Source organism: Solenopsis invicta, chromosome 1, assembly GCF_016802725.1.
Source record: "Solenopsis invicta isolate M01_SB chromosome 1, UNIL_Sinv_3.0, whole genome shotgun sequence".
Lineage (NCBI taxonomy): Eukaryota > Metazoa > Arthropoda > Insecta > Hymenoptera > Formicidae > Solenopsis > Solenopsis invicta.
The window spans coordinates 14368301-14395617 of NC_052664.1; the positions used below are offsets into that span (position 1 = coordinate 14368301).

Here is a 27317-nt window from a genome sequence, read left to right on the forward strand (position 1 = left end):
ATAGATGTGCGAAATAATGTAACAACATGCGATTTGCAAATATATTGTATATTTTTTTGTAACAATGTGAATATTTTTTTTCTTACAGAGTACAAAAATAATAATAATTATTGCTTTTTCTTGCATATATTTGAAGAAATATAGACTTTCAAAGATCTAAAACGCAATATTTTACTTTTAAAAATCGCAATCTCAAAAAGTCTTACACAAATTGAGTAATTTTACAATTCATCGGTCGTCATATTTACAAATATTTCATAGTGTCTGTTCTGATATGCTGCATATATACGGTAATTACAATAAAGTATTCTCACTAGGTGAATCTAAATAGATTAGACATTTTTCTCATTTATCCTGCAAAAAGATACAACTTTATATCTATGGTACAAACAAAAAATACATCTAACAAACTTACAATGTATAAATCGAGTAGCTCTTTGGTAAAATTTGTGTACACTATTGCATTTCGTATGTTAATTCTTATAAACTATGGTTCTTGCATACGCAAAAAAATTGCGTGCAATATTATTCATTGAGGGAACGTTTCCAAAGCACAATGCGATTTCGTTGAATCGAAGACATAGTTCCTGGCTCTGCAGAAATTGAACTATTATTGTCAGATTTAGCAATTGGACCCTCGATAAATCTCTTTAACATTTTCTAATGTAAGAGACGGCATCAAATGCGACATTAACATATAAAAGAAACGAAAGATCGCTTTAGAAAAATATAATACAAAAATTTATTCACATTTATAGAAACAAGTTTTAAAAAAATTATATATATAAACATATACACTTTAAAAATACTTTAGAAAATTATATTAAATTTAGAAACTGCAGTAAAGTATTTACAAAATCATTGTTATAATACCATCGACAATATCTCTTCTTTAATACAATCTCGAACTTTAACATGTCAATTACTATATATAATTATCACTATATTATTATTAAGGCAATAATATAATAAAAAAATTATATAGCACAAATTTATATATCAATGTAGGAAGCTTAGACATTATTACGATATTATGATTAGCACAATGTTATGATTAGAACAATATATCGTTCAATATGATTATAAAAGTATCAACTTCTTTGATATATTCTAATAATAAATATCGTTTTGTCATTTGGACATTTATATCGTTAAAAAGGAATCAGTATATCGTTACTTGAAATATTTCAAGAGAACATATACAAATTTGCATTTGCAAATAAAAGAATATGGAAACTAATTATTGCCTCTTATATAACGTCTTTAATCTCATGGAACAGACTTTCACTTTCATGCAATTCTCAGTCATTGTACATCCCGTCGATCAGGAAGTCCATCCTTCGATAATGTCTCTTATCCCAGCAATCTCGACCGCGTCTGTATAATACGAAAACCGCAGCACCTAATATCGGTAAAGCAACAATTGTTATAATGACCGGTACAATATAATCGATTTTTCTTGGCATGCCTAATGGAGGATTCTTCGTTCGTGAGAGCGGTATAGATTCATTAATTTCTGGCCCGTCAACAGTCGTTACCGTTGGTTTAGGCTTCGGTATATGCTTTTCAATATGCGAGGATGTTTTCAACGTTGTCGTGCTATTCTTAATCTTTGGGTGAGATGTAGTTTCGTTTGCTGATATCGGACTTGAATTAGAATAACCAGAGTTTATACCGTGATTTAAGCTACTATCAGAATGTGGATTAGTAGCATTTAATTTCGTAGTACTAATGTTGGAAATTTCAGATTTGATATGAGATGTTTCGCTGATCACAGGACTACTTTCCACTATGGGTTTCGTATTTTCGAATGTGGTTTGATTAAATGATACATTTTCCTTCTCTGGATCAATATTCTGATCAATATTCTGATCAATCTTCGTTGATATATAGTCTGGAACTCCTTTCCTTGCTTTTATTTTATCCTTAGCTTCTTTCCTTGGAGCCACAGAAGGACTAGCGTATCTTTCCATAGGCGCATTCTCTCTTATTTCGGTTTCGCCAAATTTGTTGGATTCAGTTGTAATTTCAATACTTCCGTGTTGTGGTGTAGATATTAATATAGGTCCTCCTTCCGCCACACTTGAATACTGCTTGAAAGATATTTTATTGCTTTATTAAAAAAAAAAACTAATTTCCTAAAAAAATGTGTTATATTAAAATTGAATAAAAAAATATATTTCTAAATGCAAAAAATTATAAAACTTGTCGCAAAGATAATAAAAAGCAATATTGTATACACGATGTTAGCCCAAAAGAGTACACAAAAGAAATGTGAATACAGAAAGCTAGCATATGATTTCAAAATTTGAAAAATATATCTAATATATGTTAATCTTGACATTATATTATAAAAATAAGGCGGGTATTGATCAACTTTTTCTTATAAATTAATCGGTGGTCTCCGTATAATTTTCTAGATGTACTTAATAAAATTCATTTTCAAAATTTTATTATTTTCGTTATATGCAATGATATCTTGTATAGATAGTGTACTATTTCATGGTTTACTTTCTATGCGAAACTATGTCCACCCTCCCTCCCTACTTACGGGGCGAAACGAAGTCTACAATTGTACTGTTCCATGCGTTTTTGATTTTTCACGCGAAACAAAGTCCATCTCACCTTCCCCTGTTTACGAAGCGAAACGAAGTCTGTAATTGTACTGTACAAAGAGAATGTAAACAAAACCACATAATCACAGATATAAAATTAATTAGTAATATGCAATCTAAAATATATTATATTTTATTCATCATAATAAGATATCATGTAATAAAATTACATAAATGAGTTTTAGTAAGTATATTTTAGTAAGTATATTTCGGAAATTATACAAGACCGACGAGTTAATTTATAAGAAAAAGATGATGAGTACCTTTGCCTCTATAACTATGGTAACCATCCGTCCTTTATTTCAAAGGACAATCCTTTATTTCAAGTAGCTGTCCTTTAGATTTATTCATTTCTTCAAAACTCAATTTCGTCCTTTTTTTAAATTGTATTCTTTATATTACAATTTTGTCCTTTATTTACAAAATTACAGTTTTAATTTGAGCACAGTTTGTCTCAAAAAAAGAAAAGTGAAGTTAATTCTAATACTTTGAATTGCTATTGGCACTACTGCGAATTTATTCGATTAATTTAACTAGAGGTTGTTGAAAGAAAAAAATATTTCAAAAATTATAGAATTTTGTATATATTTTCCTAATTCAAACGCTCCTACCAAGAGAATGTTATCAATAATATTTGGAGTAAAAAAAAACCCAACTTGAAGTTGACATTCTTGAAGTTGGTATTATTTGTACAAAATGCAATTATAAAATTGTTTAGAATTTCATGATTTTTTAAACAATTATCATTCTTTAAAACAAATACTTTTTTCTCAGAAATGCATTAAAAAACTCATTCTTTTTGTTAAAAAATATATATTTATAAATACTATTGTTAAAAATGTATAAAATATAAATATATATATATACATAAAGTTAATTTTTCTTACATAATTACATATTTAGTTAAAATTCAAATTGGATCCGTTTTCATTTTTTTGTTATTTCAAACTTATTCCAAATTTAAAGAATTTATTTCAACGCAGTCAAACCAGTTTAAAATTATCAGAAAATCTCAAAGTGCCTTATTTTGATATACAACACAAGAAAATTTTAAAATGCTGCGATTCCCAACTATATATCATAAAATGGATTAGAAACATTTAGGAATAAAGCCTTAAAATTTTGTCTTTTATTTTCTCGAAAAAAATATGGTCAACGTATCTATAACGTATCTATATATATGTTAAGACCAAGGTCATCAGCGTTGAGTCCTCTAAATTAAATAATTTCCAAAGAGAGTAATACAAAAATATTCTAAATAAAAATTAAATAGAATATGGGGCAAAATCCATCGAGTCGAGTACCAAAGAAAAAATGAAAAATAAAACAAAAAATATATCAATTAGAAAAAATAAAAACGAATGATAAAACAGAATCACAGCTAAAAATAGATCTTAATAACATTGAAACTCTAATGCATCGCATCTACCGCACCCCGCTTTTACACGGCCCTGGATCTCACAATGAGGAACAAATTCGGCGCAATTTTCACACGTGTAAGCGGGAAGTACGCGTTTGCGCATTACGCACCTACCAATGCAGTTGCAATATACCTACCAATGCTTTCTTGTCACCCGTTGCATCGGATGGCTCGATCGTCGATGACGGTGATTCGGTTGGAGGATTGCGACCGGGCGGTGACGGTACCGAGGACCCCGAGAACGTGCCAGCTGTCGTCGCATTGACAGACGAGGATAGCGCCGCGATGAACAGCGTGATTATCAGCAATAGCAACGGCGAGCGCGGAAGATCGTACGCGGCCATATCGCGTCGCGGACCCGTCCGAATCGGCATGCACGAGAACCCCGGGGAACCCGGCGGGGTGAGATCACTCCCGCGGATGAAACTTAAAATAAGGGGGAGAAGAAAAGGAAAAGAAACAGAGCTGCCCGCAGTATCGCGAGAGCGACCGATGGTCAGTCCATAACCGCTGATGGCTGCCACGAACTGTCGTGCGTGCGAGAATAGCGAGCCTCTCTTCGTTTCGGCTACACTTTCGCTGTTTCCCTTCTCTCCGTCTTTCTCTCCCACTCTTCGTCTCTCTGTCTTTCTAGTTAGAGTATACGGGGTGTTTCAGAATCAGCGAAATGCAAACGCGTGGTGTTCTTCGTAATTTTCCTATTTGATTTCTAATATTACCATTCCACAGTTAGTTTTTAGGTTTGCATTTCAAAACTAACTGCATGATTAGCGTGCGATTGATCTAAAAACTAAAAAAAATGTATCGTATAAATCCTATATAAATTTGTGTAGAAATATAAAATCTGGTACTATTAAGATCCAGCTCTAATAGAGATGCTTCTTTTATTTGTGTTATTTACATATAAGTCTTTATTGTAAAAATTGGATGTTTGTATTATTTCTAGGAAACATACTGTTTGGTTTGTTAGCAGATTGGTAGCAAATTCGATTAAAAATTAACAAAATTGGTACTAATTGTATTTGCATCAAAGTTATTATGTCGTAAATTTCAACAAAATTTTATATCTACATGGATTTATTTACGTATTATTTTACGTATCTTTTTCATGTAGACGATACAAGCAATATGTATGCGTAATGTAGATTATATTTTACGTATAAACATTCAATCCTGATCTCCATTTTAAGCTCGTGTTTTGCCGACGAAGCATAAGCTGGCTATCAAATAAAGATTCTCTATTTCTGCCATCAATTTGCATCAAATTGTATAGCAAAGTATATCAAAATCTGTTTGATTTTTGTAATCAGTCTCTGCCAGTGCTGATCGAATTGCTACCAACATTTTATTAACAGCATCGTACATGACAAATCTTGTGTGAATTAAATCTGTAGTCTTTTTATTGACAAAGTAATAGAATTTATTTTCGATAAATTTGATTGTCTACATTCAATCTTGTTTACGTATGTGTTTATTTCTATTTTTACCAAAGTTGCGTACCCTGAATATGTAGAATTTAATGCAATATTGTGAAAGATATAAAAAATTTAAAAAAATTATCTTGATAAATATTCTTTTTTAAATACTTCGCATAATTTTTCAAAATTGTTCACAATAACTTTTTAAAAAATTTCTCATATGATACCTTATAAGAATTATTAGAATACTTTTTCAGAAATGCTAAAAAAATTTATCTATTTTAAAATACTTTGCATAAGAAAATTCTGAAATATTCTAAGATTTTTTATTCTATTATATAATTTCCGAAGAAAACAAAATCTCAAAAAAGTTTAAGCTACTTTTTTTTATAAATCATGAAAAATTTAAAATGTAAAAAATTCTTAAAAATTAATATATAAAAATTGTTTTTTTCATCAGAATGTGGAAACTCATTTAATGAAATTGGATAATTGTTTCGATCCCCGAAATATTCGATGTTATCAGAAATAATCGAAGCGGGTGCAAATGTAAGAAGCGACAGCTGGAATTACCGTCTGTAAGTCGCGAAGGATATGAGCAATAAACATAAGTGGGAAACATGTAAGTATACGCGTTATACTGTTGACGTCAATGTGCACATTGTCCGACAGCAACACGTACATAGACGATAAAGCATTAATAAGGATCATTAAAATCATCCATGAAATGTAACGTTATTTGCACAACGAAGACCCACTTCGTATTGTCTCTCATTGTCTCTTTTCTTTTCATTATCTTTTTTTCCTCGTTGGGGGCCCGGCTGTACCACTTATCATAACGAAATATGTACGTGACTGAGACGTGCGCTCGTTACTGCGTGTGCGTGGATTCTCGTATGATCTGAGCTCACTAATACATATGTATGCATCGAGCATGCTTGACATTCGTTTCACATTGCGTTTTAAAACTCCCAGCTCCCAGTTATAGCCAGTTATAGCCACTAAGTTGATTCGCAAGAAAATACGATTCTCCCATTTTTTCATAAAACACTGTCAATTCGTCGTTTAAAAGTATCGATCGTCTCTAGGATTAAGAATCAGTAGTTGTTCCTAAAGTAGATGAATCGTAGTGATTACGATGATTTTAACCTTGATTTTCGAAATGATGCTTATCCATGCTGTTGGTGATTTAAACGCTCCGGAAGTGCGATAATCATAACTAATTTACAAGTTGACCCTTCGAGCCTCGTGACTCACACGATAACAGATCTATATACGTAAGAAGTTATTCTATTATTGTCAGTTGCATTATTGTATCTTTCTCGCATAAAGTTAGTTTTTTGATTTCGATTAGCTTAGAAGTATAGGTGATATAAAGCAAAGTTATATAGAGTGAGTAAAATTAAATAGACTTATCAAAGTACTTTAAAGATTTGAACTTCATGTACATACAAATCACAGCAGTTTGATTAGAATTTGAATATGAAAAATACTAATACAGAGTCGTATTCTTTTTTTTACAGTAACAGCACAAAATGCGTAGTAGAAGCAATTCTGGTGTCCGTTTGGACTATTATCAACGGATTATTCACAAGATAATCATGAACCATCAGAATCCAGTTACTGGACTCTTTCCTGCAAGTGCTGACAATGATCATGCTTGGATACGGGATAATGTTTATTGCATACTTGCTGTATGGGGTCTGTCGATGGCCTATAAAAAGATAGCAGATGCTGATGAAGATAGAGCAAAGACTTATGAACTCGAGCAGAGCTGTGTAAAGCTAATGAGAGGTCTTTTGATGGCAATGATGCAGCAGAAGGAGAAAGTAGAAAAATTCAAGGCCAGTCAAAACCCACATGATGCCTTGCATGCTAAATACAGCTCCACCAATGGTCAAACTGTGGTTGGAGATACTGAATGGGGACATCTTCAAATTGATGCAATTTCTCTATATCTTTTAATTCTAGCCCAAATGACAGCTTCTGGCTTGCAAATTGTTTTCAATCTGGATGAGGTATTGATATCTGACAACTTGAATAATTACGATTTTTTTCAGTAATACAAACATAAATGTATTCATGTAATAGTCTGTGATATTTATGATTGAAGATAGATGATGTTAATGATTTAAGAAATTGAACTTTTAATTTGGTTGTTAATTTTAGGTGGCTTTTATTCAGAACTTGGTATTTTATATTGAATCTGCCTATTGCACTCCAGACTATGGAATTTGGGAAAGAGGAGATAAAACAAATCACGGTTTGCCAGAATTAAATGCAAGTAGTATTGGAATGGCCAAAGCTGCAATGGAGGCGATGAACGAATTGGATTTATTTGGTGCGAGAGGTGGACCAACATCGGTTATTCATGTTTTGGCTGATGAAGCACAAAAGTGTCAAGCTGTGTTGCAATCCATGCTACCCAGAGAGTCAAATTCCAAAGAGTTAGACAGTAGTTTGCTGTCGATTATAAGTTTCCCTGCATTTGCAGTGGATGAACCTAATTTGATTCTTGAGACACGTGAGGCTATTACCAAAAAATTGCAAGGACGATATGGGTGTAAAAGATTTTTAAGAGATGGATATAAAACACCTAAAGAGGATGTAAATAGGTATTTATTTATTAACAATTTTATATAACAAATAAGAATTACATACTTTTATATTTTTAATAGTATTTATTTTGAATAATAATTATATTCTTTAAAATAGGTTATATTATGAGCCTTGGGAACTCCGTATGTTTGAAAATATCGAATGCGAGTGGCCATTGTTCTTCTGTTATTTAATATTGGATTACTGCTTCCAAGGTAATAAAGAAGCAGCTGAGACATTTACCAAACAATTGGAGGAAGTAATGATTAAAGGGGAAGATGGTATGAAATTGGTGCCTGAATTATATTCCGTTGCACCTGAAAATGTATCAGCGGAATATGCTGAACCTGGTAGCCAAAACCGAATAGTTTTAGGTAGATGTCCATTTAAATGGGCGCAATCTCTGTATATTCTAGGAAAATTGCTGCAAGAGGTAAGAAGCACTTTAGAAGCATAATTAAGAATTCCTTTAAATTGCCACATTTGTTACTATACATAATGTATTTTCTTATGGTTCATACATGTATAATACACACACATATACACATGCACAAAAAAAAAAAAATATATATATATATATATATATATGTTAAAATTTTAATATTGAAACAAATATATATACATTTATATGTGTATGTAAACTGTTATAATGTATTAGAAATTTATATTCAATATAATAATATTAATTGCTACATTAGAACAAGATATTTTGGTAATTTTTTAATAATTTGTTTTAATTTACAGGGATTTCTCGCAGTTGGCGAATTAGATCCCTTAAATAGACGATTATGTAGCGAGAAAAAGCCGGATGTTGTGGTACAAGTAGTTATCTTGGCAGAAGACTCAGAAATCAGAGAAAAAATTGCGCAGCACGATATTCATGTACAAACAATTGCAGAAGTTGCACCGATTGAAGTCCAACCTGCAAAAGTTCTCAGTCATTTGTACACATATTTAGGTACGACAAAATCGCGAATTGTTTAAAAGTATATTTTGTTAAAGCATAATTTAGATGTTATATGTTTTATATTTTGTTTTTAGGACGCAATAGGAAATTAGGACTATCTGGACGTAAGTCAAGAGACGTAGGAATTCTCAGCACTAGTAAACTGTATTCCTTACAAGATAAAATATTTGCGTTCACACCACAGGTAAATATCCGTACTTTATAGTCAGCTTTACTATCTTTTTGTATCTTTACTTCTTTTCTTATGTTTCCTCTTGTTCTCGCACTGAATTGACTAGTTGACAGATATGACCCGCTTCTACATCGCATCGGACTATGAGCTCATGATTGACATATTCAAAGGTGAAATTAATTTCTTGAAGTCTAGTTGGCAGAATATGTTGGGCCGGCCTCTCGTGGTCATGCCCCTCAAGAATATTCATCTAGGTAACTTAACGATTTCAAAATTATAGTTCTTTCTTATAGAAGCTACTTTAGGCTTTCTGAAGTCTATTGAAGAATTGTTATGATTAAGCAAATTTTGTGGCTTCTACAGTTTTAGAAATTTTGACGAATTTCTTGCGTGAGATTCTCGTTTTTTTACAAACACTGTGACCGTCCGCTCTCAGCAACTAATGTTTGTTTGCATGCGTTGTTTTTTTTTGTCATGGTTTCATTTAACAGTTATTTAACCCTCTATGGTTTGATTTTGAACCTTTGGAATTATCTTGGTTCTGTATCATATCTTAATAATTTATTGTAATATATAATTTTTATTGTAATTTAAATTCGGTGATAAAGCAATTTAGTTTCTCAAAGTTAATATATAATATTATCCATAGAGGGTTACAACATGAGCTTTTAATTAGTTTTCATTCCCATTATGTTTCTTTTCATTACTAACATGACTTGAATACTTGGACCTTAAAAATGAAAGCAATTGAATTGTATTGATATTGAAGATGCTTTGTACAGTGCGAGATAAAAGCAATATATTTAAAGCAAGATTGTTTCATCTTCAAGCATCAAGCAATGAAATTATCCTAAATTATCCTGATATGGCTTATGTGTTTGGTGGTATGCGCGTGTGTTGCATGTGTTAGAAATTTGACACGGAGGAGTACTACACAACATACGACGTCGGCCTGCTTGTGAGCACTTTTACAGCCATCTTGGCCTTCCTCAAAATCAACTGGAAGCAAATGCTCGGCAGACCAACTGTAACTCTTGTTGCTACTCATAATCATTTAGGTACGGCTTCGTCGAAAGCTTTAAATCTCATCCTACAATGAGCTCGTCGGATATTACATAGGATTGTATATTATATAGGATGGTGCTAGCGTGAAATTAACTGTCAGAAATCGCATACAGAGTATCATAAAATTTAAAAGATACAGTAATAAAATTTATGAAAAAATAAGGAACAAAAATAAATGCAATTTTTTATTTCAAGCAATGATTTTTTAAATACAAGTTTAGAATTTGGGTAAATCATGAATTACTATTGAAGTTTTATTTGTCTGTGGATAATAGTATATAATAGTGTTAATATATTTTTTACATCAATCTGTCAAATACGTTTAATTATGGTTTATAATTATATAATTAATCATTTAGAAATAATTAATCATTATCTTCATTCAACATTTTTTTCTGAAATAAACTGCATGCATTATTATTGTTAACTTCTGTGATCTTTTTGTTATTTTTTGTTAGTTTCTATGCTTGAATTTTGTGATATTCTGTTTAGAAGCTCCAGCGTAAAAAGTACTTATCTTTATTTTATACTTTATTTTTTACTTATTAATATTAATTAACAATTTTTTTAGACCAGGGTAAAATACCGTTAGCTATGATAACCACCTTAAAAAAACTTAAAAGCGGCTACATCAACGGTACTAGAGTAGCATTGGGAAATTTGAACGAATTCTTGAGCACGTCATGTATCACGAATCTTAGTTTCCTAGGAAGTTCCGAGGATGGCCGACCTGATAAACTAAATCCTCAGGTAAAATTCAAACAATACATTCGTAAAATAAAATTGTAATATGTAACACATAACGTGTATTAAAGTTCCTGACTCCTCAGCCGAGAACTCCGCAGCGATGTACTATCGTGGAAAAAAATAGAAGTAATAAGCATGAAACGTGACATATGTTGATGACATTTTATCTTACATATTATTTCATTATTATGTGTTTCATTATGAAAATGTAACTTGTCTTGTAATTACCAAATTCGTAAAAATGGGCCGCAAGTAAAGTTTTTTTGAATTTATGTAAGAACATATTTTTCACTTTTTTTAATAGCTGTCCGTGTATTTTCTTGTTTGAATAATTTTTACTTTACGTGCTTTTTACGATTATTTACTGTAAGGCAGAAAAGGAATAGTCGAGGCCCATTTTTACAAATATTTTAAAGCGATCTTATTCTGTTTTATTCAAATTCTTTTACAAAGGCTATTTACAAATACACAGTTGAAACTTTTACGTGTTAAATTATTTTTCGCTTATATCACGACTTCAATATGGCGGCACGATGAGTCAGAAATCTTAACAAAGAATTATTTGCATAATAACTAAATATATGTTTTATAAATTTATTTAACCCTTAATCACCTACCATGCGTCCAGTGGATGCGGGAGTAAAATTACTCTTGTTTGTGAAATTTTTTAGCTAAAGGTTTGTTATTGATTTAAAAACAAGAACGAACAAGCTTATACGAAATTCGTATGCTGAAATATTAACGACTTTAAATTCGTCAGGATTTATCAGACGTATGGTAGGTGATTAAGGGTTAACACAAAGGGCTACACACCTTTTACACATTTTTTTTCAATTTTCGCATGTATTTTATAAATTTAAATGATATGTGAAATCTTTCTGGATTGATACACACGCTTTATTTTTTATGTTCATAAGATCCAACAATATTTGGAGGAACATTTAATGCGGCCATTCCCTCATCGTACAGGACTTCTCAGTAAGCACGTACAAGGAATACGTTCAGGCAAAAATCTGCGGCGTCGAATGTCCGTGAAAGGCGCGATAAAAAAGACACGATCCATAGCTGTCGAACGTAAGCAACATTTGTCCCGTTAACAAATTCCAAATGGAATGGTTTTCATATTCTAACTATGTACCGATTGTATGTCTTTTAAAGAGGATCCTTAAATAGTAATGCAATGTCTTCCTACTGCTGATTGTCTTAATCTTCCAAGAATGTAAGTGCATTAACTAAATTTTCATTTATTAACTAAATTTCTATTTAATTTTTAAAAACAAATATGATTTTATAAAAATGTGCGTGATTTGTTGTTATTGTCTATATCTCTGAGTACTATATGTCATATTATATATATACACATTTATTAGTAGGGTCGTAACTAAATAAAAAATTAAAAGTTAAATAACAAAGTTAATTTATTAACTTTTTTGCCTTTAAAAATTTATCTATGTGAAAGAAAAAAATTATAAAAGAAAAAAATATTCATACATAAAAAATAAAATTTCTTTGTTATTTCATACAAACTTTATTAATAAAATAGTAAAAATTTGCTTGATGATCCATATTATAATTGTTTTGAGTAATCTAATTTTAAACAAATGCGAATTTCTAATTTTATGAATAATGCTGTTTAAAATTAACTTTTAATTTTATCTTAACTCTGTTTTTTTAGTTTTGTTAGTTTTTTGTTCATGTAATCAAGTTAATCTTATAAGCCATTAACTTCAACTTAATTTAGTTAAAAAAATATATTAACTTATCCAACCCTGCTTATTGCACTATATCATAATAACTTGTTAATATATACATACAAATTTATTTAAACAATGGTGAAAGATATTTTAATATGACAAATGATATCATTAAATTTATAAACTTTTACGTTATTTTAGCTGAAATTCTTGGAATGGCAGGGGAAGACCGTAGACATTCTACCATTTTAATTACAAATCCATTTATTGAAGTGACGGATACTACCTTGTCTCTCAACGCCACTCAATCAGTGATGGCGGAACGCACACCATCACCAACAGATGAGCTGTTATCATGGAGAAATTCTCCCAAAACTAAACATAGGACAATAAGTGAAACTCAGTATGCCGAAACTGAAGTGGAAGAATTGCTGTCTATGCTGCGCGAAACGGAGAGCCTTGAAGAACAAGGAGATATTTTGCAGTTTATTGTTAGTTATTTCTTTATTTTAATTTTATAAAATAAGATTTTTTCAATTCGTTAAAACGACATAAAGATATTTTACCCATTTTACGTAGAGCAAGTTATAATGTACACATTATAAATTTACGTTATGAATCTGTGCGTTGTGATCATGTGATGAGAATACATCAATGATAACTAAAGAATTAAATTAAGTCCTGCGAACATAACACCAACTGAATGTTATCGCCGTTTAAGAGTTTTATACGATGAAAAGACTGTTTACAGAAGTACACTAAAATTTCAATATAATTTCATCAACTGTTTTTCGGTGATTTTTATGAGTCACTGAAACTAATTTTCCATTATGAAGTTTATCAACAATATTGGTCCGCTTCGATTCATATTAATGAAATGTAATAATTCAACGATTTACTATGTATTTTAGCATTGAAAAATTTAATCAATGTACGTTGTTTGAACTTCGTTGACACATCCTCATCACATAACGCCATGTTAAGATATTTACAATTGCTGTATAGAAAAGAATAAATTTGCTACCATTGTGACTGAAGGCTGAAATTACAAGTTATATGCAGATTTTTGTTGCTATAAGCTTATGCTACATGTGTGTGCATTATTTATCAGCCATCTCACGAATGTAAACATTTCACAGGTGGATTCAAAGGGATTACTCTTTGATACAGGCGTAATGGAAGAAGGACATCCTGTTTTGGTGAAAGATTTATTAAAGAGTCTTTATGAGAAGGCTTGTCAACAAAAAATGTGGGGTATCGTGCGACATAGCGCGGGTATGCTGGGTAAAAGGGTGGAAGATTTAGCAAAAGCAGTTACCGATCTACTAGTACGACAAAAACAAGTTACTGTTGGCATGCCACCGAGCAACGAACATACGATAGTCGCACCTCTACCAGAGAATGAACTCCGAGCTTTAATCCATCAGGCGTACGGTGACGATGAGTCAACCGCTATGTTGACACAGGAATTGCTCGTTTATCTAGCAATGTTTATTAGAACGGAGCCACAATTGTTTCTAGAGATGTTGAGACTTCGTGTTGGTCTGATCATACAAGTTATGGCGACGGAACTGTCACGAACATTAATCTGTACCGGTGAAGAAGCCTCTGAACACTTGTTAAATCTATCCCCTTTCGAGATGAAGAATTTACTGCATCACATTATGAGCGGCAAAGAATTTGCTATTAGTAGTGGTACGTTTTTGTTCTATAGTTAATTAAAAAATTGAAAAAATAAAATGTATTAAAATATTTATATAATAATCACGTGTGCTTATATTGCAGTTGGCCGTGGCAATTTTTCTGTCATTAGCTGTAAATCAAGTAGAGTCAGCAAGGTAATACTGTCAGTACAATATATAAACTACATTTGATTTAAACTCAATAATATATTAATTTATAACATATAAAAATACATTTAAACCTTTTTTTTTCAATTTAACATTTTGCTATATAATTAGTTGGATATTTATATTTAATGGTTGATTCATCTTTTTATTGTTAAAAATTAAATATATATAGAATTGAATACTTTTTTTGTAGAAATCTCAAATTGGTGGTTTCTTAACTACTGATCAGAATGCGGATAGCGCTGAGACAGAAGCAGATCGGCAAGGTCAATGGTTGCGAAGGCGACGGTTAGACGGTGCGTTGAACAGAGTACCGAGAGATTTCTACCCGCGTGTATGGCAAGTGCTCGAAAAGGTAAGTTGATAAATCACTATTATTCAATAAATGTAATATTTAAAGTTTTTAAGATTCTAATTCTAATAAAACTTATAACTTTCAACAGTGTCATGGCTTAGCAATTGAAGGCAGAGTACTGCCTCAAAATCTCACACAAGAAATGACATCTGGTGAATTGAAATTTGCATTGGCTGTAGAAACTGTTTTGAATACTATACCACAGCCGGAATATCGTCAACTAGTCGTTGAGGCGTTAATGGTACTAACGTTAGTGACCGAATACAACGTTGCGCCATCTTTAGGTGGTTTGATCGAGGTAGAACATTTAGTACATAAAGCAAACGCTATCTTCTTGGAAGATCAGGTATTCTTTCATTTTATATTTGTCATATTAATAATGGTATGAAATTGTTAAATTTTTTTCTAAAAAATGTGTGACAGAAAATACATAAATAAGGAAAAAAGGTAGTTCATTAATTGTCTTAGTCTTTTAAACAATTTAGACATTCATCGATTCGAAATAATAGTATCTTTTTGTTAGAATCGATTCCATCGATCTATCTAAAAAAATCACTTTTTATATTAGGAACATATTATAACAGTTGTAACGTAAAATATATGAAGTCGACTTATAGAAAATTAATCTTTTTATTTAAAAAAATAATTTTTTTTCTCTTGTATCTTTAAAATGTAAAAGATAATAATGAAATTTGTAGATGGCTATCGACGGTGACGCGACATTATGTTGTGCAAAACCAAAGGAGCAACGTGAGATGACTGCCATGGGAACACTCCTCTGTGGTGGAGCTGCTTACATTTGTCAACACTTTTACGATTCTGCGCCCAGCGGAAGTTATGGAACAATGACATATATTACAAGAGCCGTCGCCGTGACGCTTGATTGTTTACCGAAAGATGGCGATTTAGAATGCTCAATATCTTAAAAATTTTAGAAATGAAAGATCTTTATGTCGTAGAAAGATTACAAATATAAATATTTTGGACAAACTTGCATTGCAATTTTTTTGTTGTAATCTCGCATGTTGTATAATTTTTTGCAACTAAATATTTCAGTTTTAATTGAAAAAAATATAAAAATATTCTAATAAATAACGAATTAATATACATATATACATATCCTGTTATAAATTATAGATGTTGATCTTACAATGTTATAATTTAACTTTGTGGTTATAAATTCAGTAGAAATCTGTAATCGCATTTTAGAAAAATCAGAAATTGAATGAACGGAATATAAATAAATATAAGTAATGCCTTGGTAATTCTAATAAATTTTCCTTTATTTTTGATTATATTAATATTTATAATTGTCTTAAACAATTATCTTAAACAAAGATTATAATATCTAAGAAATTAATATAGTGTAAAACATTTTTTTATGACAAAGAAAATTTACCTATTCGGTCTTTGTATTTTTGGAGAAAGGATTTAATTTGTTTATCCAAGAACTGTAAAAAAATTTCACTTATCAATTTTAGAATTGTGACATGAGACAAATGTAATAAATAGTGTAAAGTTACATACGTTTCTTCTGGTGATACAATATCCACGTTTTCAGCTTCTTTTATTTTATTCTCTTTAAGTTTGGCAATTAATTCTGATCTATATTTGATTTTCAAAGGTTGTGGTTCTGTCTTGTGTAAATTAATCCATTTCATACAGGCTTCTTTAAACGTCAAACCATACCATTCTATTTCTTCTCTCGTATACTGAAAATAATATTGCAATAATAATTATGCAATATGAATATAACATGTCTTCGATGCAATATGAATTGTTCTATCAATAAGACAAATATTTTCTTTAATTTTGATGTAATTGTTATCAAATATATTCACACGCGCGCGCACGCACGCACACTACACATATAAATTTCTTACAGCTGAAAGATACTGTTCATACTTAGCATACACCTCTGTATGCTTTTTTGGATCATTAGGATACAAAGTTTTATCTGCTAGTGCAATAAGTATCTGACGTTTCAGCCTCAAAGCAAGTAGAGATCTCAGATCACAGGCTGGCGTCTGTAAATGATGGTCTGTAAGTAACTCTAGAAACACATTTCACTACTTTTTTCATTACTGTACTACTAGTTTAAAGGTTAATGCACCTTCAATAAATAGTGATCAAATCCATAATTTTCATGAATTAATCTGAGTGCTCTCTCAGTAACAATGACTCTCATATATGTGTCAAGAACTTCACTATAAACAACAGACTTCTTCAGAGTAGGTATCCAAAAATGTGGGACTCTTCTTTTAAATATACCTTTTTTCTTAAAGCCTTGAACAATGGCTTCTCCTCCCCATATACCATTGTCTAATTCTTTAGGATACGTTAGTGGTATTGGTACATTTTGTACTGGATATCTGTAAGCAAATAAATTGTCCCAAATATAATTGATATTGGCTTTCCAGCTAGGACATGATTGATGTTACGTTGTATTTTACTGTGTAAGGTTTATGTTAGAATACAATTAGAGCTAAAACCTTAATTTCTAATACACTAATGACTGAACAATTAACAATTTTACACAAGCTATCATTTGACATTACTCAGAACTTGATCGATTACTGAGTCGTTACTGAGATTTGATGATCTCGTGTACTAGGAAGTTGCAGACTCGTGTAAAGAGATGCGGTCTCTTGCTACGCGTTCACTTAGCGCGACTGTTTCTTGCTAATCTTCCTCTATATTTAGATTATGTTCATATTATAAATGAACATAATTACTGCATGTTAAACATAACATATATTGGAAAGTTGATGACAGTAACATATTATACACACTTGTATTTAGTTTTTCACAGTATCAAGCAATGTAACACTGTGTCACAATTAAAACACTTTGTGTTGGATACAGTGTTACCATGTCATCTATGCATCTTGTTGGAAAACAGTCCCTAAGTGAGATTTATGTGCATGTGGCAAATAAAATTATTTTGTAATATATTTACATATTTAATTGTAAGAATTATATTATTTTATAAAGAAATTGATTATATATATATATGTATATTACACTTCTTCAGTTTCTTCATTTCTCGCATAAGTTCCTTCCTGTTTAATATAATGAACTGCAGCTGGTGTTTGCAACTTCCATTCTCTCCAGAACTTTCTGTATTCTTCTGGCAATTCAGCGCCAGTTCCTGCAGTCCATCGAGATATTTTTTTCATATAATATAATCGCTGCAACAATTTTATTTGTGCTTTATTAATGAAAATTATTCCTAATTATCCAACATAATTTTGATTTATTTAAGTTTCAATTCACACTAAACGTTTGTTTATGAATATAATTTTTAAGATATTACAGATACTATGAACAAAACATTAGAAGTAATTCTTTACATGAGTGAACATAGTTATAAATAATTGTAAAACACAGCATATCTATTTTTATCAACGCAGATTAGCTTTAATTTCCATTACTTTTTCTTATTTTTTTTTAGTTGCAAATAAGAAAAACTGAGATTAAGGTCTTACTAACTCCAATTAACTTAATCAGTCACTTAAATTTATAAGTTATCAACTACAAAACTTCAAGCTGATCACACCTAACTTAACTTTATTATTTTAATTTAAAAATTACTTAATTATTAAAATATTATATTTTATAATATAAACAAATTATAATTTGCAAAAAATGGACAAAGAAAACAAAATAACAACCAATTTTAAGTTTTGCTATTGACTAGTCTTAAATTTAAGTGGCCAATCAGACTATAGTGGTGAGATCAATTCTAAAGATAATTTATTAACGTTATCAGAACATATAACTATATATTACAATAATTTACAATCATTCATGATTAAGTTTATGTTAATGTAAAATGACCTTATAAAAATTACAATTATCAATAACAATCATATTTCCTAACTAAAAATTCAAGAAAAATTTGAAATGTTATTTTAGATATTCATACATAATAAATATAATAAATATAAAAATAGGATCAAAACAATGTACAATAAACTTAACACTTCTTCACATCAGTGAAGTATCCACTTTCTGTAGCAATAAACCTAATAATTAATTAATATATACTGCTAATTTAGAGAATGCTATATGACAGTAATATATGTTTTTTCTTAATAAATCTTGAAACTCTCCATGATAGTAATATGTATATCAGCTATAAACGTTAGAGTTAAAGGTTAGGTTTAGATAGAGAAGTCGTATTAATAGTATTAATATTATAGATATTGGAAATGCATGACAGAATGTTTGATTACCTGTACACCTTGTTTAAGCGACATTGTTATACAATTTTCGATCAGTTAAGTAAAGATTATGAATAATTACAACAAAAATTCTGAGAGGAACAATGCTGCCACCATTACATCATATTTTGCAGTCGTCACGTTTAAGTTTATTTTACATTCCAAAAGTTTAACTTGCAGTCGGTAAATAAGGAATCACTCATATAAAGGTATGTACAGTGCGGTGCAATAATTTGAAGAGCCTAGTAAATGGCTGACTTACCGACGCCGCAGTCTAGCATATGTAGGGGAAAGTGTAAATTGCACGCACCTAAGGGAAAAGGTAAATTGCACGCACCTAAGGGAAATTTATCGCAGTGAAGTGATTTTTAAAGTTGAAATCGATACGAGTACAGAAATAGAAACTTTAAACATTTTTTTATCATTATGTATTGTCATATTGAACAATTTTTTATTTGGTAATGCTATATTCAGCAAAAAGAAGCAAGTGGTTAAACGAAAAAATTTCTCGGGCCTTGGGTAATTGTACGTGCGGTTGGATAAATGGACGCGGAGGAAAAATGAGGTTATAGCCCATTCTTTTAACTACACTACACTGCACTACACTGTACTAGTGGCACTATAGTTGATCTCACGTGGTCTCACGCCTTTCAAGATGGATGCGTAAAATTGTCGACGGCGGACTTGATTTGATAAATAAACAATTACTGGATGACTATTTAATTAAATTTAATAAACAATAGCTCAAAGAACGCAGGAAAAAACGTACTTTTGTTAGGTATAACAAAATTAAATGACTAAAGTAAAAATACGGACTTATTGCCTTATTTTCTGAACGCCAAAATCGCAAGAAAAATCATGATTTTACTTTTTCTTATTTTTTCAATTAACTACGTTTTTAAATGATATAACGTATGGTTATATATTTAAAAAATGCCTTCAGCCTACAAATATCGTCGTGATATAATTTCTATTCATCGGGAAGGTGCCAAACCACGAAGCGTACAATTACCCAGTGCGTACAATAACCCTACTTTCCCCTATTGTATGTTACACTGTAGTGTCGATAAGTTATCCATCTACTAGGCTCTTTAAATTATTGCACCGCACTGTACATAGGCTTGTTTTCTATTCCTGCACTAGACTGCACTGGAACGTTTCTTCTTGCTTTCACTAACTTTCAAATATATATCTATTTCATTTTAAGTGCACACTAATTCAGGGAGTTCAGGAACAGAAAACAAACGGTTTGTGTACAGTCTTTGAAATACACCCAAGGATTTTGATTCTGTTCATGGGGAAATTTTCCAAACTGAGAAGTCACCACTTTCTATATACTCGCAGTTCATGATTAATGAAACAACTAGAGTTTATTGGTTGTTACGTTAATTATGAACTGTAAGTATGTAGAAAGATAGCGACTTTTCAGTTTAGAAAATTTCCCCATGGACAGAATCAAAGTCCTTGGGTGTACCTTTTTTACCGACAAATATTATTATAGCGATTTCAGCTGGGGCGCATTGGTGTGCCACCTTACCGGTGGCACACAAACTGGCTCCGACTATTTTTTCCACTTTGTGTACACTTTGTGTCCACTTTGTGTACACCCAATATGCACTTATGAGGTGTATTGAGCCCAGACAAACACGCGGCACCATTGAGGGACTGAATTATTTAACTAGCCAAACACAAAAGTTGCACCGGCCGACACCTGAAATGTGCAACCAGTGTGCCCCAGCCGAAATCGCTATTAATTTTCCAAATCTTAATTTTTTAAATTGCATTTACAGATTTAAAAATCCTTTTTCACAATTAAAGTATAAATAATAATGTATAACAAACGTACAAATTTTAGAAAAAACAAAAAAATTGGAAAATTACAGTTTTATTGTCGCCCAGTGAGAAATGATAATGGAATCGATATCAAATCGACATCAAATCGATATCAAAATGACGTCGAATCAATGTCGAAATCGTCATTTTGATGTCGATTCGATATCGGTTTGATATCAATTCCGTTATCATTTCTCACTGGGCGGCTTCTGGCATTGACTCATGGGAAACATCTTCTTTATATAAAATTTTTACACGTTGCACATATAAAACAAGTAACGTCCATAGAGATAAAATTAAAAAACAATACTGTGTTTTTCAAAATAAGCCTCGGTACTTTATATAATATAAAAGATTTGTGAGACTGAAAATTTCGTGTTTACTTCGTATGTATTTTCTTGCGTGTGATATCAGTGGAAAAAGTAAAACAGAGCAGTAAATAGTTCTTGGGTGCCGTAATAGATGGCATTAAAATCGAAGAATAAGAACAGATGATATGTTAATGAATACGTTAGACAAAGAACGCTAATTTGTTTGCGTGGCCAAAGCACTATTCCTCTTAGGCTGATGGCAGAGAACGAGACGTAAGAGAAGTGACGTAACGTAACGTGACGTTGGGTAAGGCAGAGAAAAGCCGTAAGGATGTAAGATGTGTTATATTGAATGTTTCATTTATTAAATGCGCGAACAGACAAGATGAGTAATATTAAAATATTATTTTAATGGGTTATAACTAAATATTATCAGACTATCGTTAGACATAAGCACTTACATCTCGCTGTCTGCCATCAGCCTTATTAGTCTTCGCGTCGCTCACGACCACGTGTCACTCGCAAATCGTGTTAAATCAATTGTATTAAAGAATATCTTACATTGTTGTAAAGCTATTTTTTTTAATGTAGCCATCGAGCAAATATAAAAATAATTTTTAAAATCGGTATTCATATTAGTCGATTTTTATATTATAACCATTTTAAGTATCATCTTAAGAAGCCGTCGACCAAACCGAGGAACGTATTAGCATCTTATTAAGACATTACTTAAAACGGTCTTGAAATTTAAGAATCGACTGTGAATACCGGCCTAAAATATATGAACATACATGAAAATAATTTTTAAAAAATAAATTCAAAATTTAAAAGATTGAAATGCATGAAAGAAATTGACCATGCATCTTTTTAATAAAAGTTTCTATAACTAATTATATTTTATATTTATCATTTTATAATATTTTTACACGACTGTTATTTATATCTACTATTAGTCTCTCGTCGGTGTCTACACACAATAGAAAATATTTTATATTTATGTTGAAAGTGATCCTTCTTAAAATTTTTGACGTACTCAAATGTTAATTTAACATAATATGATTGTGTTATTTTGTATTAATATTCAACATTTCTTAGTATTAAAATAACACAATTTATGGATAAAAAAACAAAAATAATGTTTTGATAATTCATGAATTTTAAGATAAATAAATCAAGTTGTATCAATACATTATAAATGTTAATTTTACTGAAAAATATGTTTCTATAATTTGTTTCCTAATTGTATTTTGAAGTTATTATACAAGTGTTTGTATTAACATCTTACACATAACATTATACTTTCTAACATATGTATCATATGTTAAAAAACACAAAATTTGAATGGACTATTTGGAACATGTGATATATTTTCAATTTTATATCAATTTTATAAGCGGAAAAGGGGAGTTATAATGGAATACTATTTTTTTTTTTTTTTTTTTAAATAACTTAGTAAACATTGACGCAACACAATTCTTATCAATATCAGTTTGTTAGCCATAAAATTTTGACAATCATTCTAGATAGAAATTTTATCTAGTCTACTCTAAAACGAGCGTAATTTACAATTTAGTAAAGAGCGAAAAAAATGCATTTGTAAGATAGCAAGGGGCTCGTGGAATATTAACAACTAATAAAAGGCATTTTTAATTATAAAAAATTACAAATTATTATAATACAATAATTCTGTATAGATCTTACATACTAATAAGTACTATAAAACTAGATTTTATGTAAATTTTATAAAATATATTTTATTTGAAAGAAATATAAAAATTTCAAATAACTCCTTTTTAAAATAATTTCTTTGCTGCTAGTAAGCATTATGCAACATCGACTGTGATGTAAAGTCTTATGTTCGTTATACAAACGACTCACGACGATCTCGCAATCCCTCTCATTACATGATATAAATTTATATGCTGAATTCATACACACGTTATGGCACACGTTAAATACAATTGTGTTATTTGAAAGCCACATTCAAGATCTTCATATTTGACTAAAGTAAAACAATTAAAATTTTTAATATGGTCTTTAAACGTAAAAAGTATATATTTACAAAAATCGCTGTTATCTGTAAAACTGAAAGTCTTTTAACTTTGAAAAACGCAATAATCATTTTATAATGTCTAAATAGACTGAAATAAATTAATAATTTTAATTGCTCTTAATTTAATCTCTTTTAGAATTCAACGTGAATTATACAAGATATCATGATTTTTCAGCATTCCACGCCTATTTCATGGTCCCCGTCTTTGTTCTACAATAGTAATATTTAATTATTTCCATTTTATTTAAATTAAATTAACGAAAAATTCCAGCACTATACATATAATTAATTTAATATTATGAGAATATATGAAGCACTTTTATTATGCAATGTTCTGCTCTAGCATGCAAATTTTGGTTTGTATATTTTGGTTTATTAATTTAAAGTGCTTATAATTTAAAAAAAATTTAGATAGATTATTTAGAAACTATTATAAACTTCACATCTTTGCTTCAAGATTTCTGTTTTACTAATTGTAAGTTTGGTAAGACATTGAAATTATAATCATAAGTTGGGCAAAATATTGTATATATTATTAATCAAATTTTTAAAAATTTAAATTTGAATATAGCAAAGTACTATATTTCAATAGTTAGTAATCTAGATTATTTTGATGTCAGAATGTTAAAGATGTCATTTTGACATTAAAATAATGACAAACGACATTAGCTTGCTACTTGAGAATATATCATATAATACACACTATAATTTATATAAATAAAATTTATCTAGTTGAATGCGCATATTGTTATAATGCATATAGTTAACGCAGATTTAATAAACTGTACATATACATATAGAGACACATAAATATAAAAATAATAAGTATCAAGAAAAAAATCAAAAGTTCTGATTCGTTAAATAATTATAATAAGAAAAGAAAACATTTTTAGAGAAAATAACGCGTAATGAATATTTCTATCAAAAATGTTTTATACGTTAATAGATTAAAGAAGAAAGATAGATGGAGGAGGATGTAAAGTATGGACGACCGTTCTCCGATAGTTCTTCGGTAACAAATGGGCGGACCGATTTGAGAACCGCAAGAACACTCATCGTCTAATAATAATATCTTGCTCAAATTTCTATTTTCAGGCCGATAAATGTGTGCGCGGCTTTTATGTAAAAAGCTAAAGCGGCCTTTCCGTGCGTGCGAACGTATTACCGGATACCCGGTGTGCTAGATTGAGAATATACCGGAAGCCATGGCTACCTTCGTCGCTGTTACCGCACCGGAAAGTCCACGCGTACTTCGCAGAGGGTATGCTGCAGTTTACTTTTGCGAGCAAATAGTCCACGCCGCGTAAACTTGTCAAGCTTAGCGAATAACGAGCACCGCCTGCTAGGCAAGTAAATTCGAGTTAGCGGGATAACAGAAACGGTTTAACGTAACGTTTCAGAAACGCTGAAAGATAGAGAAACATGAGATCGTACTTGCAGTGCTTTATAGATGTTTTATAGTATACTGCGTATGTGAAAAAATTACATACGATAAATACCATAAATAAATTTTTAATTAAATTTATTTGTTTTTGTTTCTTTATTTTTAAAATTGTAGCCAGTTTTATGTTCAGAACACGATTTAATTTTAAATAAAATTCCAAAAATAAATTCTTTGTATTTAATCTTACAATATAAATCTTTACCGTAACATCAAGGTCATGAATTTCTCTTTTTCTCTTTAATAACTTTTTTATTCTTAATTATACAATATTATTTAAATGTTAAAATTACAACTTTTGAAAAGAAAAATATTTTAATGTGATTCATAGAGACAAATATACAAGTAGATACACGAGATAATGCATATATTTCTTTTTACATATATACGTACGCACGCACGCACGCACAATTTTTTCTGCGCAAGTATACGTATAATATCACTACCGTATTTATATATTCCAAAAGTAATACATTATTTGTAAATTGTACAGATTTCTAATTACATATTACACAAAAATCTTTTAATAATAAAAGTATTTATGCTTTGTGAATAAAAGCTCAAAAATTTTTAACAAAAATTTTAGAAGCTAAACTACACAAAAAAAAAATTATGTTATTAAAGAAGGGAGTAACATGGCACTCATTTACATTTTACTAAATAACTTGGTTAATAATCACTACTTTATATTAAAACTTAAATGATTACATTTGCCAAAGTATTGTTTAACAGATTCTAGACTTAAAGTAATGAAATATTTATTATTTAGGACGTGATTTATAAAAATGTGACGCACTGAATAATCAGTGAAAGAGGAAAAGTGGCGGTAATATGACTAGCAGAAAAATAAATTTAAATAATTGGTTTAGTTTAATCACACAGTGCTGTTTTGTTATAAAATTATATATTTTTAATTTTGCATTGTTTAAAATTTTCCTAATTTAATATTCCTGCGTTCAGAAACATTAAAAATGTCATTAGAAATATTTTAATCTTGTTCAATATTAAACAAGATAAAATGATATCTGTAATATTTCTGAACACACTCCCTTTAGAGTGTGACAATCAATTTATCGAAGAAATATTTCGATATAAATATTTCGCTTAAAGAACTATATTAACAAAATTCCATTATTGTTTAACATTGCGTAACTCAAAATATGTTGTACAGTTGAATAAAAGTTAAAATAACAAAAAAAAAAACACTCAAGTGTACATACATTTGTGTGATAATATACTCAAGTGTAAAAATATAAAAGTATGTATAATGAAAAAGTATGCTCAAACGTAAAAATGCCTTATAACAAATGCCTTATAACAATAGTTAATTTAAATCACTAGTTAACGAGTGCTCAGTTAGCTTCATTATAATTTACTAGTTAATTTTTAGTTAATGGCATGTCGATTGCAAATCCGAAAATTCGTAAGTTGAGATAGCCGTAAAGAGTACCTGTAGTAACTTTGTGGCAATATCCGATATCTCTTATACACGCGACCTATATTATAACACATTATAATAAATATTATTGTGTCTACATAATTATTTATTAATGACATATTTACTTATCTTACATGCAGTATGGGATAAGCTCTTTGGTATAAAAGTTTTTATAATTTTATAATATTAAAAAAAATTTACATATTAAATTTATGATATTTTTTAAAAAGATCTTAAGTTTCTTAAAATTTTATAAATTTTGTTTGGAAATTATAGAATAAGAAATTATAAAATAGAAATCTTAGAATATTTTATAATAATATATGAAAAAGATTAATTTGTATAAAATTAATTTGTATATGAATAAAAGATTTTAGAAAAAATATAGGCTTTCTCAGTATTTTTAAAATGTGTTCCAATTTGTACAAAAAATTAAAAAAATTTTCTAAAACATTAAAATTATGTAAAAATTCTGAAAAGTTCTGCAATTTATATTAAAGTTCTTAAATAACACATATATGAAGAATTGTGAGAAAAAATTTCAGCAGGGCATTTAACAAAAGTATATTTTATTAGTTCTAAGGATTACAGGTTTACTGTATTATACGATTTTTTAGCAAAGTTGTTCTGTTATTCATCTAACTGTTACATTGTTAGATCTACGACAGACATTACATTCCGCCGGTATGCAATAATAATTCGAGACGTCGTCGTCTGCATAACCGTAAGCGCAGCCCGCACGTAGGCGTGCGTAACCATATACTTGGGCCTTTTACATAAAGGCACGTGCGCGCACACGTATATCTACCTAAAAATAGAAATTTGAGTAAGATATTATTATTAGACGATGAGTGTGTTGCCGCGCGGTTTCTTACCACGGCGCTCACCACGGTGCTTCGTTACGAAAAGGCGAGAGATCGCGATTCCCTCGCGCACTACTACTCTCGCTCACACTCTCGGTCACTCTCGCCGAAATGAGGAATCCCGCGGCCAAGACGAAGACGTTCCCCGCTCGGGAACGCGGAAACACCCGTTAACTGAGAAATTGTGAACCAGTTGAAAAATTCCTGATTACAGTGAATTATAAAAAATATTTGAGATTTATATCTGACAA

The 27317-nt window shown here is 30.3% G+C and overlaps 3 protein-coding genes across 10 annotated transcripts; 1 reads left to right on the plus strand and 2 right to left on the minus strand.

Annotated features, from left to right (window-relative positions):
* Positions 1–32: 32 nt before the first annotated feature.
* LOC105194329 lies at positions 33–4458 on the minus strand. 2 transcript variants are annotated; one of them, XM_011159197.3, is made up of 2 exons: positions 4173–4458; positions 33–2090 (listed from the first exon to the last, which is right to left on the minus strand). In XM_011159197.3, the coding sequence occupies exons 1-2, from the start codon at positions 4407–4409 to the stop codon at positions 1302–1304; spliced, it is 1026 nt and encodes a 341-aa protein (XP_011157499.1). In that variant the 5' UTR covers positions 4410–4458; the 3' UTR covers positions 33–1301. The 2 variants fall into 2 exon arrangements, with proteins under 2 accessions (XP_011157499.1, XP_011157498.1); XM_011159196.3 differs by having other exon boundaries at positions 33–2093.
* Positions 4400–16146, plus strand: LOC105194326 (probable phosphorylase b kinase regulatory subunit alpha). Of its 7 annotated transcripts, none has more exons than XM_039454160.1 (16): positions 4400–4530; positions 5914–6075; positions 6977–7471; positions 7623–8068; positions 8169–8484; positions 8796–9009; positions 9093–9202; positions 9297–9444; positions 10827–11005; positions 11920–12076; positions 12898–13187; positions 13836–14391; positions 14482–14534; positions 14740–14901; positions 14990–15247; positions 15600–16146. In XM_039454160.1, the coding sequence occupies exons 3-16, from the start codon at positions 6989–6991 to the stop codon at positions 15825–15827; spliced, it is 3600 nt and encodes a 1199-aa protein (XP_039310094.1). In that variant the 5' UTR covers positions 4400–4530; positions 5914–6075; positions 6977–6988; the 3' UTR covers positions 15828–16146. The 7 variants fall into 7 exon arrangements, with proteins under 7 accessions (XP_039310094.1, XP_011157490.1, XP_039310005.1 ...); XM_011159188.3 differs by lacking the exon at positions 4400–4530 and adding an exon at positions 4611–4724; XM_039454071.1 differs by lacking the exon at positions 4400–4530 and adding an exon at positions 4617–4775.
* Positions 16147–16166: 20 nt separating this feature from the next.
* Positions 16167–19290, minus strand: LOC105194325 (39S ribosomal protein L28, mitochondrial). Its single transcript, XM_011159186.3, has 6 exons — positions 19140–19290; positions 17926–18092; positions 17015–17273; positions 16785–16928; positions 16429–16613; positions 16167–16352 (listed from the first exon to the last, which is right to left on the minus strand). Exons 1-6 carry the CDS (start codon positions 19161–19163, stop codon positions 16301–16303), a joined length of 831 nt encoding a protein of 276 aa, XP_011157488.1. The 5' UTR covers positions 19164–19290; the 3' UTR covers positions 16167–16300.
* Between the last annotated feature and the right edge of the window lie 8027 nt (positions 19291–27317).